General features: G+C 41.9%; 1 protein-coding gene and 1 long non-coding RNA gene across 3 annotated transcripts in view; one reads left to right on the forward strand and one right to left on the reverse strand.

Annotated features, from left to right (window-relative positions):
* Window positions 1–18,133, reverse strand: part of PPARGC1A (PPARG coactivator 1 alpha) — a gene marked incomplete at its 5' end in the record, with an annotated part of 361,086 nt that overhangs the window by 66,381 nt on the left and 276,572 nt on the right. Inside the window, 2 exons of one of the 2 annotated variants that reach the window (XM_079305341.1) lie at window positions 1,372–1,512; window positions 2,206–2,317. The exons of the other annotated variant lie outside the window; for it this stretch is intronic. Of the exons in view, the coding sequence (XP_079161467.1) occupies window positions 1,372–1,419 (48 nt within the window). Of the gene's footprint in view, window positions 1–1,371; window positions 1,513–2,205; window positions 2,318–18,133 lie in introns of those variants that run through there. 2 annotated transcript variants of the gene reach the window in all.
* On the forward strand, window positions 10,086–17,336 carry LOC306802745. The gene is made up of 3 exons (XR_013774452.1): window positions 10,086–10,307; window positions 10,444–10,541; window positions 17,221–17,336. It is a non-coding gene; the product is annotated as an uncharacterized lncRNA (long non-coding RNA).

Raw genomic sequence — 18,133 nt, forward strand, 5'->3', positions numbered from 1 at the left:
TGGAGCCAGAAAGTCATCCACTTACTGCCTTGACTCATAATAGCTACAGGACATATGAATTATCCATATCTATTCCACTTTACCAAGAAATCAAAACAAGATAAGAGCAATTACAATATGCAAACAGAAATCTGCGGATACAATGGCAAGCTGCAAATATTGAAAACATGACAAAATTACTTGAGAATGCACACACATGCTCTGCCAGATAGGAAAAATTTACTGGAGAACATGGAAATGGTTCCGTTTAGATGGGTAGCTCCCTACAGTATGAACATCTTATTTAAAAAGCATTGCCTGTAACCTGTTTTTCCCTCCCCCATTGCCCAAGGGAAGCATTTTAAGCACTTATTCCAAGCCCGAATCCAGAGGATTAGTTCCTTTGAGCAGGTCTGTATTCGGGATTCCTCTCCATGGGGTCCAAGGAAAGTTTGCCTCGCTTCGCAAGTTGCCCAAACTTTCAGGTAATGCTCCATTTTGCTGAATGCAAACATGCAGAAATCCTCCAACCTCACATTATACTCCAGAGATTACCACGGGGCCGCTTGCCTTTTTTATTTTTTCCTTTATGAATTGTAGCCAGCAGAAGCTGTGGATTTGATGTATTGCCGTCTATTTTTACACAAGCAGCAGCAGCAGCGGCAGCAGCAGCAGCAGTTCACACAGTCCTGCATAAACTCTATTCTCATGGTTCATCCTGTTGTCTCTGCTGTACAGTGGGATTTAACCATTCCTTGGACTACTCAGATTGACTGCGAACCCTGCTCTACGGGGCATTAGCTACAGCGTCAGCATTCCAATACCACAAGTAGCAGGGAAACGTCTCCTTCCAGAAATCTCTTTTAAAAGCATCTAAAGCCAAACAACAGGGTATTCATTCCTGCGTGCTCGTGTTCTGCAGCTGATAAACAAGGAAAAAACCTTCGACAGAGCACAGTGAAACAAGGAATTAAAATACGAAGCCACGAGTTAATTATAACTTTTTTTTTTTTTTTTTTTTTTAAAGCAATATAAGTCTTATTCTAAACAAACATGGCATTTTTCCAACCAGGCCACTAAACGCCACTGGAAACGCCACTTCAGACACCGATTCATATCAATATCTTAGAGCATAAATATTGCATATGACGGGAAAGCGAGCCAGAGGCACATGAAAATAGTTTCCAACTGCAGGAGATACTATACTGATGACACGAGCTCAGCTTTGATTTGCTCAAGGCATCGCGGAGTAACCTTAAAATAGCAAACTTACTGGAGTCAAGATAAGATAGGGACTTGTTTGCAAAGTGCGCTGCCTCGGCCGTCCTGCCGGTGCCTGCCGAGCCCACGGCCCCCGGCAGCTGCCGGCACCCCACGGCCCGCACCGCTCACCTCGAGATCACTCCATACAGAGTCCTGGTTGCACATGTCCCACGCCATCCAGCTGCGGAGCGACGGCAGGAAAGCTGGCAAACTACAGTCCAGAGGCAGGCAGGCGGGCAGCGGACACTCATGCAGGCAACGAGACCCTCTCTGAGAGTGAACCGAAGGCACCTGTCTTACTACTGTTCCCCGTCACATGACAAAGCTATTAAAAAGTAGGCTGGGCTGTCACTCATCCAGCCTTCTGGAGCCGCTGCTCCGGCCCGTGACGTCAGCCAGGGGCAGACCCAGCCTCAAGTGAAGGAAATCTTCGCAAAACCCGCTCAGACCTCGGCGGCCGCGGCAACACGCTGCGATTCAAAGCGCATTTCCACGCCACACCCCCGCAACGCCGCTCCTGCCGTAGCGCAGCTCTATCCCTCCCCGGCTCTTCTAATTTCTTAGCTTGCTTGCTTTGTCTTCCCCCCGCAGCCCAGCGCACAATAGGCTGTGCTAATAATAAAGAAAAAGTGAAGTGGCTCGCAGCCGAGGCACAGCCTGCGTGCTCTGAGCAGCCCGAGCGCCTTCCCCGTGCCCGCTCCGCTCCCCCGCCGCCCTTCCCTTTGGAGAGCCTATCCCAGAGTTCGGCAAAAGTTACACCTCCTCCCAGCATTTTTTTGCACTCGGGGGATTCGCATGTCCCCAAGTATTTTAGTTAGGTTATGGTTTCTCACGGACAATTGCAACTCAAGTTGGGTTTTCCACGGTAAATATATCGGCAACCCTGCCCCCCACACCCGCCCCCCCAGCATTTCTCCGAAATGGACTCAGCATCTATAAAAATCGCTCCTACACTTATCTCACCTGCTCCGAGGGGGAACGTTGATCCTGCTCCCGGATACACGACAGTACTTGGAGCTGCTGTGTCTCGGTGCATTCCCCAAAATCCGCGGCTCTTGGAGGAGCTGCCCCCGTCCTGCCCCGGCCGCCGCGACCCCCGCGGCCCCTGCGAGCTGCCCTGTGCCCTCCCGACCCGAGCCCGCTCTGTGTCCATCGAGAACAAACCCATTAAAAATCTCTGGCCGTGTGAAAATCCAGACACGCTGCTAACACCTGTCTCCCCGTCAAAGCCTTTCCCAGACAATAGGGGCTGCTGCAGGTGCAACTGGTTTATGATGCCCCTTAGCACTGCGTACACAGCAAATTCCATGTACCAACTGAACTGCAAATTGCTGTCCAGAACAGGGAAAGAAAACCCAAAAATAAAGGTCTTGTTTAACTACCTCCACCTACCTGCTTATTGTCTTAAGCTGCAGTTCTTTTAATTATCTGGGTGCAAGAATTCTCTTGGAATGTAAATGCTGGCTCCCTTGTGCTGGGCTACCAGTCAAAGTTACAAAACTATAGCTTATCATCCTCCATGTCATGAAATATTCATTTTCATTGTTATTTGCAAACTTGAGTATTCTAAAGACTAAATGAATTCAACTATTATACAAAGCTATGGCAATTTTGCTGAGAAGAAAAAAATAAATAAGAAGTACAATTCTTGAAATAGCCTTTTTCCCACAGACACTGGAACCTTTAGAAATGGTAGGAGGTCTCAGATATATTCTTAGCTTATTTGGGTTTCCTTGTAATTCATTATTGCCAGTCCTGATAAAATGTACATTTTTCCGAGCTTGTGCTTAAGTTGCAAATCACATCACACTGTCATATTTTCATCAAGCACTGATGGCAAAAATGGCATTGTTTTTTACTTTACTTAATTAATAAAAACACAGCAAAATACCAAATAACTACAGAAAGCCTCTCCTACAAATTATTAAATTAACGGTATTGCTTTGCTCTCACGACAAAAAAAAAAAAAAAAAAAAAAAAGAGCCTAATTTCCTACCCAATTATCTGCTGATTTAATGATAAAATTGCAGTAAATTATTAAGATCTGTGGCAAAGGTGAGTACGTCTACCCCCTGAACAGTCAACTGTGAAATAATACTGGGCACCTGCCTGCCTGGAGTGGAGTTGGTTCTTATTAATTATTATCTGTGGATCCAGGGTTGGTGGAATATTCTCCTTCAATACCTATTTATAATTGCGTTCATTGACTGTGCCGAATCCATCTTCTGGGGTTTTTTTGAAGTTTCATTCACACCTTTTATAGAAATATACTTACACTGGAACATTTCATATTGCTGTTTTGGATATTTTGACCTGCTCATGTTGTTTCTATTTTCTACATTTCCACTTCAATGCTTTCCCTTCAAATTAGCAAGTTAACTGATAAATATAAACTGTGACCTTAGTGGTGCTCTCACCATACAAGCTTCAGAGATAGAACTTTTCTAGTGTACTATAGATGGAGCAACCAAAAGTAATAATTGCAGAGCCCCCAGAGCTTTTCTATGACCCTGTCCACATCATAGCTTGAACTTTGCTAGCAGTTCCAGTGTTACCTGGAAGAGATGCCAAGCAAAACTCCAACTACAAAAGACTGAGATTTCAACAAGAATTTTATTTATTTTTAACTGAAGTGTCTAACCCCAGCCATAGCATAAATTTACCCACTAGGATCTTTTTTTCTCATGTTTTAATGTGGGTTTTGAGCATAGTGCCCCAAGGAGAAGAAAAGCAAGGAAGACAGCTGCAGTGGTGGTGTAGTTTGGAAACGATGCAGCCTCCACATATGCAAATGAAGCCTGTGAAACCCAGCCAGCACCTAAGCTGCTTCCTCAAAGGAAACCTTGTCTTCTGAACATTCCCTAGAAGCTTTAGCAATGCTCTTCCCTCTGTTTTGACAACACTAAAGAATTGCACAAACATCTTTTGTGGGGCAATATCTGAGCATATACACACACGATATTTGGTTCCATAACAAACACACACAAAGAAAACCCTCCTTCAGCTGACAAAGTCTGCAGGTCTGTTTGACACAATCTGCCCTGTTGAAATGTCCTTTATCAGACCACCTCTCAATCACTGCATTTCCTGTTTTCAGGTTAGTCTGTACCAGCCCCCAGCAATCTCCAGATTTTGTCTTTTCTTCTTCAATGGCCATGATTAAAGAAAATTCTGGTAATCCTTCCAGCAACTTTTGGGGACTAATTCCCAAGTCCGGGTACCTTTCTTACAGGACTGGAAGGTATGGCTGCCTGCAACAACAGGAAATACAAATCAAGGACCAAAGCCTTCAAGCCCTCTGTCCTTGACTTTTTCCTGGATTCAGCAATCATTTTATCTCTTTCTCCTCCTCTTTCACCCACATTTTCTAGCTATGGGTCAGATTTTTATTCCCTGTAGATTTCTCAAAAGAGCTACTGATTTTGGAGACCTCATGACCAAAACTTAGCCCCTTCATTATGGCACTGAGGAAAAACTATTTTCTTTCCTTGCCCCCTAAGACTATGTACTCACTGATTTTTGGCAAAGTTTTATACTTTCCCAGTGGATTAAGGACAAACAAACTTGTACATAAAAATAGTGCTGGAGTTTCAGACAGATGAGGTTTGCAAATTAGTTCTCACATTGATTCAACCCTCTCTGCTCAACCCTTCAAGAGTGAATGGCCTTACAGCAGAAGATCAGTCAATGCTGTATATAAAAGAGCAAACTGCACTCCAAAGGTGTGTTAGCGTGAATGGTGTTCTATATAAAGTATATGTACCCTATTAATTTTTTATTAAAAATCTTCCTTCTGTGCATCTTTACTCTTATTTTTGCAGTTCTGTATTTGTTCAATTTGTCCATTCTCTCTGTTTCACTTCTATCCTATTTGTTTGCTCTTTTTTTTTTCCCTTCCTCATCTTCTTTTCCTTATTTATCCAGTTCATCCTACCCAGAATACACCCTCAATAGCGAAAGCCAGTGAATCAAACTCCTTGAACTTCTGGGTTCATTGGTGCAGTAATTCTACAATGGAATAAAACCATCTGCTCCCTCTAGTTTTGTTAGGGCAGTTATGACTGGAGATTTTTTTTTTTTTTTTTTTTTTAACAGAGAAGCCCAAGATAGTGCTCTGTACCAGCCCTCTAAAAAACTCAAGAGCCAAGTTATTTCCTGGCCCAGCTCTGGGTCTGAGGAGCTGTACATTCAAGAGTCCAAAATAACTTTCTCCGAACAGCAGTGCGTTACTGACATTACTGACACCAGGCTGAATTTTGCCACATCTGCCTCCACAGACTGAGGGCTCAAATAAACAGCACTGAATGCCAGGGGAAACCACTTGCTTGTTCATGTGCTACTGGACCTGACTATGACTATTTACTATCAGCACAGATTACCTGATTATCAGCGTTAACCAGGCTTGCAGACACTCGACTCTTTGTAACTGGGTGCTTGTAGTAAAACCTTCCAGGAGTGTTCAAGTGAAGCAGGAGGATCACAGGTACCCACTACTAGAAATCTTACAATTTTTCTTATACCTCCCTGAGTATCACCCTCTTTATAAGCATGTTTCACTTACTCATTATTATAAACAAGAGCAACTAACACATTCCAGCTGATTATGTAAAAAATATATTTGCCACTTGTTTCCCTCCAACATTTGGAGCATTCTCCAGAACCCTCATTTGCTATGATTTGCAGGAAAATCTAGCTTGTCAGGCTTGCAAAAAGGAATATAAACAATGTCTTTCATTTGGGTGTTACTGTTTCATAGAAGGACTGATCTGTAAAAGGGTATCTACCTTTAAATTTATGACCTCTCTATGTTTGAGAAACAGAGCCATGTAAACACATCCGTTTCCTGGGGAGGCTGTGGTGCTGTCTGAGCACAGACACCCAGACAAGCCAAGGAGACAGATTCCAGTTTTGCACTGTCTTGAAGGTTGGCAGAGCAGGCAGGACCACATCAAAATCGCAGACCATTGCAGATCTTCATCATCTCTCCTTTACTCACCTCACTGCTGATATTTCCTTGGAACAAAAGAAGTCATAAAGTTCTTATTATCCCCTTATCCTTCCACACATTCAAGTCCCTGGGAAGAGACCAAAACCTGCTCATATCTGATATTATCAGACCCAAGGAACTGGTTTCTGACATTCCTGTCCAGGGGTCTGGAATATCTGTGCCTGCTCAGAAGTTGTGCCCCTCCTCTCACACTCCCAGCCTTGCTGGGATGCTCATGCCCTTCTGGTGACAGGCAATTGTCTTCTCCAGCTTCAGCCACACAGGGCAGAACACGGGGAAGCTTCAGGAACACACCTTGTATTTGGAGCACTCTGCAGAGCTCTGGAACACCCCACCCAGACCTTTCTCATTATTCACATTACCATCCACCTTGCACCCTTTCCCCTGAGAGAATTACCCTGGAGCTCTTCTTCCCTGACTTGTTCATAGATTGCCAATCTAGTTTTTTCTGACTTTTCCTGAGAGGGCTCTGAGGAGGATGATCCCATGAACAACCACCATGGATTTGTTATCTTAGGGTAGAGAAAAGATCCCCTGGTGCAACCATAAGGAAATTTGAGGGAGCTATCAGCCTTCAAAGCCACCAGCCTGCACTGAGGTGGCCACCCAGCTGTCACACTGCATTGGGGGTTTGCTTTGCCATCTGGCCATTTAGTGACCCAGACAGGGCCTCCCAGCCTGAAGGGGAGCTGTGATGCCCTGGCTGCCAGAGCAGAGCAGGAGAGGTCAGCGAGCTCTACCACGCCAAGGCTCGCAGTAGCTAGAGGCAGGAAAAATCTCTCATTTCCATAACACAGGCTATCTCCTCTCTAAAATGGCTGGCAAGGCAACTGCAGTGGAGCACACACAAGGCTGCAGCACAGCACTGGAGAGAACAGTAACCTTTAAATACTCTAAAATCAAATCTTGTTTTACACAAAACCGCTGTGGTAAAGTCAATGTGAATGAAGCACCTTTGAGTGAAGGAACAGAGGGAAAGGCAGTGGACAGTTTTAGTGCCTCCTAGCAATTCTTTTTAATACACTAGAGATGACAGACAGCCTTACCAACACATCTCTCATCTTCAAATACGACTTTCTTCAGACAGAGCTCAGTGGAACTGAGTCAGCCTTTTTTCTTGGGCCTAGCTCTTGGCACTTTTCATATTAAAACAAAGTATAATGTAGAAATAATTCTGGACTGTAGTAATCTGATGGGATTTTACTAACACAGGCCACAGATTTGCTCTGCCACAATTTTAGGCAAACAAAATAAAATGAAGATATCACACAAAACACCTAATGTCTGTGGGTTTTTTAAATACACCTATGGATCGAGTTGCCCTTTATAGGGTTATGCCTGCCTGTGGAAGAGCGAGAGCTTTTGCAGAAACTCCTGTCAGTGGAGAACACAGCTCCACTCATGCAGCAGCCAGCACTCACTGCTTGGCCTCTGCAGCTCCCAGGCTGCAGCAAAGGTCCCCTTCCCCAGCTCCCCACAGTCCCTGCACCCCATTTTCCTGAGTCAGCCAAGGACAAGCCAAGCAGAGATGGGAATACGTCACTGCAACAGCCAACAGTCTCATGCAGACAGGGCTTCTGAAGGAACAGCTTTGCCTGACCTCTTAACTAGTAGTTCCTGCCAGCCAAAATTGAGTGCTGGAGTTATTTTTAGCCAGAACTCTTCATGAATTGCAGTTAACTCACAATATGCAAACTAGTGACTAGTGCTACAGCAATCCCTATGGGTTTTGTGGTTCCACTCCCTGCTGAAAAGTCCAATTATTCATTTTTCTTGGAGCTGCAATATTAATCTAAAAAAGTTGCACAAATGGCAAGAGATGTCATCCTCCCTCCATCCCCAGTTCAGATAAGTGAAATAAAGGAAGATAAGCATTTAGCCCAGGGCTTATTAGCTATACAAAGCACAGCTGTAAACCTTTAGAGGTTGACCCTCCTCTAGCGGTGCTTTTGAGGAGAAATTTGTCAGTACTTTCACCTCTGACTCAGGGCCAAACATGATAGAGCAGGAATGGAATGGGAGAACTAGCCACAGAAAGGTATAAAGGGTCAGTTACTATTTTATTTTAATTTTATTTTACTTTATTCTATCCAAATCACTTGCCTCAATACCTGTATGAGAAAACGCAGTAAAGTAAAAGGGGGGTTAAAGTAGCTGGAAGGGGTGACTGCTCTAAATCCTTTGGAAGGGAATATTTAAATGGATTTAGGGAGGATTTGAATCAGACCTTATCACAGAAGGTGGGACTAGGACAGTTCAAAGCAGAAACTCCTCCATTGTTTTTTGGTTGTTGTTTTTTGTTTGTTTGTTTGTTTGTTTTATATAATTTTCATACTATTCAGGCTTCCCCAGCTTTCCCCTGTGCACACAACAGGAATAAAGCACAAAGACTGCTATCACCATTTTAGACATCTTCGTTCCCAAGAAATTTAGTATTTGCTGACCATCTTTGCCCTGGGACACTGATTATATATTGCTTTGCAAGGAAGACTCATGCGTCCTCCCCAAAAGAGCTGTAACTGTATTTTCATTACTTCATGGCTATCAACAAATAAGGCAAGTTTTCTACTTCTATGTTTGTCCCTAATGCATCTCACTATTGTAAAATTCCCCAACAATCTGGCTCAATTAAACATTATTTGTTGTTTCTGCTCTTTTGAACTGCACACGTGGAAGTGCAAGTCAGGGCAATGCATTTAACCAAAAGCATTGAAAGGACTGTGTAGGATTCACACTGAAACACAGACTTCACCAGAGTGCACCTTTCCCTTTTGCCCTCTGTATCCTCCCCCATTCTCTCTGAGGAACAAAGAACCATGTAAAAATAGGAAACTGTCAGAATGGAAGATTATTTTAATTTCTGTTGCAAGGTGTTGTGTAAAAAAAAAAACAAAAAAAAAAACCCTCTGAAAAAATCAGCAAACCAACACCAAAGAGCACTTCATCATATTATTATTACCAATTTATTAAAGCAAGATTGCATAGACTGGAGAAATGAGTGTGACACATCCCTGGGGGTTTTCTGGAGGTAGACCTCCAGCTGTTTCATTCTCACATGCACTCCAGTTTACAGGGACATGGAAAAATATTTGCACTTCAGTTCAAAGCAACATAATTTAAATTGTTTGCAGGTTTTCTTTAAGGAAGGGTAGAAGCATGCACAGCAAGCTGGAGATGTACACTTTGGGACTACCATCTTCCAGGGAGACTGAGGGAAAACACATGGTGGTTGTTAATTTATATCCTGGACAATGCTATAAATCGAAGCATTGCTGACAATTCCTGCCCAGTAAACATGCTCAATTTCATCTCCCGTAAAAAGGAGAGCAGGCACTAAATAGCAACACATTTTGATTTTCATTTAGCCACTTTAATGATAGGTGATGTTAGTGGAAAAGATCATTTATCTTCAGATTTATTTTATACGAGATAAAAGGTCTTGGCAATTTTTTAAAATTCATTTACACAAGTGAATAAATCTTCCTGAACAATAAGTAGGAAAGTCATATTTCTTTAACTTTGCTAAAATCTGAAAATGCTGATCTTGGAGTGAAATAGACAGCACTGGCATTTTAATCAAGAACATAAAGACTCTTCTTCTAAATAAGAAGCACAGCTATACTTCAGAAAAAAAAAAATCTCTGATTCAGAGGACAGCCTTTTTAAATGCATTTTGTCAAAAATATCTGATAAACCAGGAGAGTGCAATTTTTATGCCCCCTTCATTTTTTAGATCAGTTCCAATGTGAAGGCTACCTAAAAATAGACAGAACCTAACCTTTCAAATATCTATACTGCTGCATGCCACGAACACAAGCTTTCAGTGCCTCTCATGGCTTTCAAGAGCCTTGTGCTGTGCCTGTCTTCTCTAGCACATTATCCCACGTTTCCTATTGCACCCAGGCATGAGGCAAGCTGCAAGTTGCAATGTGTGGTGCACTGCAATATGTGATATGTGTCCATCTGAGATGCACAAGCAGAAAGATCACGAAAAGCAGCCTTGCCTTTCAGCTATTTGATTTTTGCCATGAAAAGGACACTGACAGCACTGAACCTAGTAAGTGGGGATGTGAAAATGAAGCTGTGCCGGCTGCCCCAGCAGCTCTGCTCAGAAAGCACAGGCTGGCTGGTTAGCACCACACCACTCTTAAAAATATGAGGGGGACAATAATCTCTTTTATTGTTTTCTACAGTGCTTGCAGACACAGTTCTACCCATCTAAAGGAGAGATTTTGCAACAGTGCACTGAGCTGTGTGACTGGTGTAGAATTACAGGACAGCAGAATACTCGGTAACTATTTCTTTGCATTACACTTTCAAAACCATGATTCTTCTTGGCCTTAACAGTACAGGTCAAATTCATCCCAAGCACAATCCCATCAATTTCAGGTCAGTGGTACCTGAAAAATCAATAGCATTTAAGTTGATGAAGTTATAACAAGGGGGATTTTGGCCCAGGCTGTACAAATACTTACTTTATTGTATATGTTCTTCACTTGGTATTATGCTATATTTCATAGTTCTCTAATGCTGAACACTTTACTTAGCAGCTCCTAAGGCCACACTAGGAGCTGGAATAGGAGAAATGTGTACTAAAATCCAGTTGTGGAGCTGCCCTGGAGGCTTTGAGTGACTATGACTTTTGCTTACACGAAATAGAAAATCACCCTTGTACCAGTTGTTATCCAGCTACTCCTAGCAGGAATGAGCTCGTAAGGACTTGCTTTTCTCTGTTTACTATCATGCTTTGCTCTGACAGAGTCAGAAGTTTGTCAAGGCATTTTACTCTGTCAAAAAATGAATAAAATAGCTTACACTGATAAAATAGTGAAACAAAGCAGCGTCAGACTAAATGAATTCCTTCAAAGAATTTTGGATGGAAAATGTCTTACCTGCTGACAGGAAGGCAAGAATAGCACACAAAGGCATAGGAATAAAAGCTATTCAATAAAATATTGATTTCATTATCACCACCTATTCAACTTAATTTTCTTGGCATCCATATCCCTAATGCAGGTTTGTGATAGATCGTACAATCACTTTTTAATTAAGCCCTACTGTGCCTTGTATTAAGAACAAGACAGTATACATTATGGCACAATATATCTACCAAAATATTTAATGCTTATCCTTTTCATTTTGGTATTTAAAAGTTGTTCTCTTAGGAGGTGGTATCAGTATTTAACAACATTCTTGACACTAAGTATGAAAACAAAAAGCTTCACACTTAATCTAGCCATGTCAAAACTGAAACTCCTTAAAATAACTGCTTTCAGAATATATAGTATTTCTATTGCATTATTTTATTATTACTCAGCTTTCAACATCTTAAGATGCAAAACTTCCTCCTTCACCTACATACTGATGAGATATGAAGTGGCACAAGGATAGGAGACTCAGATTTGTCCAGCTGAATGGTACATGAAACAGATATCATCATGTTCCAAGAGATATTCAATGAGAACCTGTAGAAGACTGGCAGTTTCCTGGGTTGGTAGTATTTTTTGTTTCAGGTATCTTTTGATGTATTGCAGTTCTGCTGCTAGTGATGGGGCAGATCCTCTATAAGAACAGCACTCATCTTCCACTGGAGTACTGGCACTTTCCAGAGGGCAACATTCACTTTAATTACTAAAATGTACCCACCTTCTTCCAAGTAAGAAAAAGCTGTTGTTGCATGTATAATGTGGTTTTAGTTTTTAATGCCAGAAATGAATCAGTAAACATAGTTATATTATGGGATACTATTTCTTATTCTGTACCCATAGTAACCAAATTAATCTCAAGGCACTGCTGGCATTAATTCAATCTGAAGCTCATACTTTGGATTTCACATAGGTGCCTTCGTCCTATTCTTCTTCTTAACTAATAAAATGTTAATATATGGCAATATATTTATTTCTGGTTCAGTTCAAGTTGAGGTGTGCAGTACTTTGCAGAAACCTAATTAATATGAATCATACATTAGAACACTCTGTTTAGTATACAGAAAAAAAAAAAAAGGTGCTAGCACATTAGCACTTCTCTCTCTAGCATAGGGAAGGCCAGTTTTCCTTACCCTTCAATCTCCATTTAAAAAAATCCAGAAAATACAGTTAACAAATCAAAAATTATAAAAAGATAATAACAGTAAAGAGATCTTGGAAGATGAGATACTGACATCTCCCTCTGTACCACCATGAGTTTGGTGCACACTAGCAATGAATGAGTTCCCATAGTGATCCAGAAGTCCTATCTTCAGCAATACCCACTGATATGAATTTTCCCACTGGAACAGCATTCAGCTTAAAAAGACCCATCCAGCTGATAATGAAAAAACATCTCCACACCCCAGGAATTGTTACTGAACTGCTCAGAAGACACATACAGCTCAACAGCTGTGGGGTTGACTAGATCTTCTCTAGACCTCAGCAAGAAGAAATCCAGTTATTTTGTCAGAACTTAATTTGGACAATCTGATACACCAGGCATGCTACTATCCTGAAATCTGCTCTTTTACTTAGAGGGGTTTTGCAGCAATAGTTCACATTTCTTGGAGTCCATTTTACCCAGCTGTTCCCCATCCCATGGACTCCCAGCAGCACTAGTGTCCCAAAGTATTTTGGTGCTTTCAAAATGCCCAACCAAAAGAAGTTACTGCACTAAATGGTGCCCAATTTGGTCCAACCACTGACAGAGCAACGGGGCCAGATTCTGCCACCCTTATTCACCACGTACAACAAGCAGTCCCATCAAAAGGGTGAGCTGATGTGAAGAGCTAAGACAATACTTAGATGAGCAGAGGGGCTGCAGGTGATCTGTGGCTCTCCAGGTGAAGACCCCACTCTGAAAAGAACCACCATCATGCCAGTGCTGCTCTCCATGGAAGCTCAGGCCCCTGTACAGCCTGTACATGGGTCAGAGACCTGTGGCAAAGCTTGTATCTGGCTTACAAAGACCCCACGTTCTGGCCAAAGCCACAGGGATGTTTGAGCGAGCCCCACGCCCAGCACTGCAGGACACAGAAGGCTCAGTGGTCTCTCCAACAGGCACATCACTCAAGGCTGCATGAAGAGAAGCTCAAGCCCAGCCTTTGCAGAAGGCTCAAACAAACCTCCTCACACAGCACTGCATCAAACAGCTGGAGTTCAAAGAGCTCCCTGATCATTTTAGGTTCTTGCCTTGGTAAACAAGCAGCAAAACTCTCAGGGGGGCCTGGTGTGCCCCTGGGCATTCCCATAGGGCTCCCACTGGCCTTGAGCCCTGCCTGCATACTGCATCCAAGGACACAATACAGTCCTTCACTTTTACCAACTGCTGCAGAGCAAGAATTCCTAGAACAGCTCAAATACGTACCAGCTCAAATATGGGTACTTTCAGACTTCTTTTCTATTCCAAATTATGTGCTTTGCCAGCTTCAAAAAAACAGATGGAAAATACTTCCCTAAATGTGCACCCTTGTGATCACTCCAAAAGGAAAGCAGCACCAAGTAGCTTAAAAGGTTTGCTAGAAAAAAAATCTTTTCCATATCATGCAAATAGCAGACAAAAATAACTGCTAGGCAATTGATATACATACAAATATTGGTTATTTTAAATAGTAATTTGTTATTGAGGACATCTCACTGAAATATTATAATATTCAATTTCCTCTGCATTTGCATGGAAAAGGAGCTGGAGAGCACATGATCATTCATTTAACTATTACATAAATACGTCTATCATAAGATCACACGGTTTTCAAGCCAGAGTTCAAATACATGTTTAATGCATGAGAGCACGATGAAGAAACTTGTGAAGTCACAGGTCTGGTAGCACAATCTCAATCAGATACAAGCTTGGTGTAAATATGTACAGTATCGTGTGCTTTCCAATAGCACCACGTCTCCAGGCAGCAGTCTGACATCAGCAAAGGAGACAGGTGGTTCCCTTTCCAGCCCCGGAGGGGTGAAAAAAAGGAGTTAAGACACCGTGTAAATATAGCAATATTTTTTCCTCAGTGTTTTGCTACAGTTTTCAACCCTTAATGAAACTGCAGTGCATGAACAATTCTCATAACATCTTTGCTACAAATCAGTGAGTGGATGTCATGTCCTAAGATATTTATAACTTTAAAGGTAGTGGTAAGTGATACTGTTTGGCAGCCTTGGTTTAGAAGTGCTGAAGTTATTTGCCTTTTGGTTTCGTAAGAAAGGAGCTCCAAAAAGCCACAAAAACCCAGTTTCCTTGCTCTAAATGTATCCCTTTCCTATAGCAGATCACTGTTACTAATAATGCCCTTAAGAATGACAAACAACAGTCAATCACGGGCACAGAGCAGGTCACAACTGCTTTTAGCTCAACTTTATAAACTCTAACAGTGTGAGATATGCTAAACCCTGCACAATCCACAGTAGTTTGATTTTGAATCTCAAATTACAAGAGTTCACTCGTATGCTAACCTGCATATAGAATAACCCAATTTGGCCTTTTTTTTCCTATCTGTACATAAATACTTTCTTTTTACACAGTGACAGCCACTGCCTCTTAAACCATTTTCTTTTGTTGCATTTCCTTAGAAACACAAATCTTGTTCCTTGGCAGCAGTTGCTGTAAGTGCTGTACCACATGCCCAAACTAGTTCTCACTCACAGCTTTAATTCACAGTAAGTGGCACGAAAGGAGGTCAACACTTCTCAGAAACCACTTTCAGTTCTTTGCTGCTTCAGTATCTATTCTACAAAGCCATCCGCCCTAACAGAAAGAAAGTTGTTTCTTATATTGTGTCCCTTGCTTTTTTCTTATTGTCATCTTTATGGAATGGGCTGCAGAATATATCTGATGGAATAAAAGAAGATTATTCCTGAAACCACAATCCTTGTCTCCCTTTTGCAGGGTCCTAAAAATGTAAGTAAAAGGAAAATAAAAATTAATACTTTCTGCAACAAAAATAAAATGTCCTTTTCTCTTTCCATGCAGAAAGACTTTAAATAAATGGCATCTTGCAACTCAGTGTCAATCACCAGGTCTTACTTTCAATTCAATTTACTTGCTTACAGAACTTTTTTTTTTTTTTAATCAATCCAACCAAGACATCATGGAGGTTGAAAATCAAACAGCCTTCTTTTTGCCACGATGCATCACTGGCAAGAGGAATGGCCTTGCTGACAATATTCTGCTGTCACATTTGCCTCTACAGCTTCACTGCCTTCTCTGTGATCAATGAAAACAGATTTTGACCTCATCTATTTCATTTCAGACCATATCCCGCCCTGAGGCACACGAGTACAACCTATCATAGTTATAGTGGCAATTGGGGCAGAATTTGTTCCTTTCCTGACAATTCAATATGTGATTCATGAACCAGAATTGAATCCAGTTCTCCTTTCCTAGAGCTCCTCTGGTTTTCGGCATCCGTAAAAAAAGCAGCAAAGATGAATTTATGTTGGTCATATCAGCAGAACTGGCTGGGTAGTCAATAATCAGACTGCTCAGCAAGATGCTACCTGACCAAAAGTTAGTTACTGTATTTTATTTACACAGTTTATTCTGCAGTCTGCTTGCTTGCTTGCTTCACTTCTCCCTCTGTTGTTTAACTAATGGGATCATATGACTTGGAAAAACACCTAGTCTTGAAGATTTATAATTGGCTTAATAAAGCAAACATGAAAAAAATAATCCTCTACACAACCATCACCTTAAAAAACACACCCCTGCCACTAGACATGGAATACATGGTGCATTCACAGGGCATGCAGCTGCAGGCAATAACCGGATGATCAAGTTCCTCACTAATCCCAAGACAATGGACCACTTTTGACAACACAAGCTCCATTTGTATCCACACATAACTCTGTATGCCAACACAGTCCTGCATACTACTCACTGCACAGCTGAGGCAAGCACACTTCAGCACACAGTGTCTCACACAGCAATGCCACCTGAGATGTGCAGCACCCCAGCACACCCATGCTCCAGGGCACTCCCTCTGCACCACCTACAGAAATAGGAGAGTCTCTTCTAGACCACCCTGGGAGCACAGAGCCAATACCAGGAGCTCTTTCTGAACCCTGGAAGTCCCCATGTCTAACTCAGGATGACAGGCATTGCATGCACAGACTATCGTGATTTTCTGCAGGATTCAGTTCTCAAGCAGAGGCAAGGTTGACATCACTTTGAAAACCACATCCAAAACATTTAATGAATTGCATACAGGAGCTAATCTGTAGTAAATTTGATGTACTGTAAAACTAAACTCCTCAATATAACAGAAGCACTAATCAACATATTGCATATTGGGCCTGCAAAATGCCAGTTATGTGATGAGGAGCAGTAATACCAGATAGTTCCAGTTTCCTCAGTTATTTAACTTTTTGTGTCAATGGAAATCAAGGAAAACAATTCCTATGGAACCATACATGAAAAGATGCATGAAGGATTTCAGCCAACATTTCATTTTAGATTTGAATGGAAGGAGAAAAAATTTATTCAACAATAAAACAAAAACAAAATATATAGCTCAGAACCTCCAAGTCCTGATGCATACTGCTTTTGTACTGGTTATGAGGAAACAATTTTTTGGAAGCAAATTATTTTAATTTCCCTCACCATTTAAGAAAAATGCCTTCAAAGCAAAACACAGAGCCTGATCTTGCCCTTCTGCAACCCCATCAATAGCAGCCTTACCACAAGCTCCAGCAAAGCAGGATTTATCCTTTCCCATGGGCCATGCTCTGAGTCCTTAATTGACCACCTTATTCACCAACTTGTTCCATGAGATTAGCTGTGGTCTCAAGTGTTATTCATGCAAAGCAATGGGTCTACTAACACTCTCTTTTTCTGTATTGCAGGACTGAAGAAGATATGAACAATTTGGGGAACATTACCAAAGGCTCCGAGAGAAGCTCAGTGTCTTCTGTGGGGTTTTCTTTGGAGTGAGAGAGCTACCTGAGTTTGAAAATCAGGCTTGTATTGAAATAAATAGAACTCCCTTCTCTTCCTTTTTTTTGTAGGTAACATGACCTAAAAAAGGATTTGCAAATATGCTTGGAGAGGAGAGAGGAATCCGGCGTTTATTGGATTTTTGTTTATTTTCTGCAGTTATTTCAGAGAGTGTCTCAGAATTTTCAAATGTCTGTCAATCGTATGAGGTTCATCTTTTCCAAGTGCAATGTGTCTAGTTTAATTTTCTTTTATTTCTTAGTATATTTATTACACTTACTATTAATTACCTGAATGCCCACGCATGCTTTAAATGGGGCTGCAAATATCCCCTTGATCACGATCAGCAAAAAAAGCTTCTCCTCCTAAAGGGAAATAAAACCCAGTGCAATCTTTAGATCTCCTATTTGCTGTTTTTTAAACTTGTGCCATAGGGGCTGAGCCCCGTTCCTGTGGCAGAGCCAAGAGGGGGCTGTGTGTGTGCTGCACCAGAGTCATGCCTGGAGGCAGAGCACGGGAGCCACAACCTGCCAGAAGTGCTGATTCACTGCAGCCACTGAAGAGGCTGCTGAGCTGGGGGGAAGGATGGCACAGAGCAAGGGGGCATCTTCATTGGTACGAGTATAAAAACAGGAGGGAATGACAAAGCTGTTGCACAGACTGGATTCCCTGAGATCGCTGCTTAATGCATGCCTGTTAGTTCATTTTTGGAACAAAACCTGTTCATACAGCTCTAGCCATAGGGGGAAAGAAATACTTGCAAATTCACAGAAGTCATGTAAATCAGAGCTGCTGCTCTATTTTACAAGAAATTTTCTTCATTAATTAATTTCATGACTTAGAGCAAATGAGCATGGTTGGAAACAGGGGACCCTGCTGATACCAATCTCACAGCGTAGGATACTTTTGTTTCCCTCTCTCAGATATGTAGCAGATGCACTCCCTGGCTCAGATCCAGGTGTGGTCTAGGTACTTTTCTGATTA

Source organism: Erithacus rubecula, assembly GCF_903797595.1.
Source record: "Erithacus rubecula genome assembly, chromosome: 5".
Lineage (NCBI taxonomy): Eukaryota > Metazoa > Chordata > Aves > Passeriformes > Muscicapidae > Erithacus > Erithacus rubecula.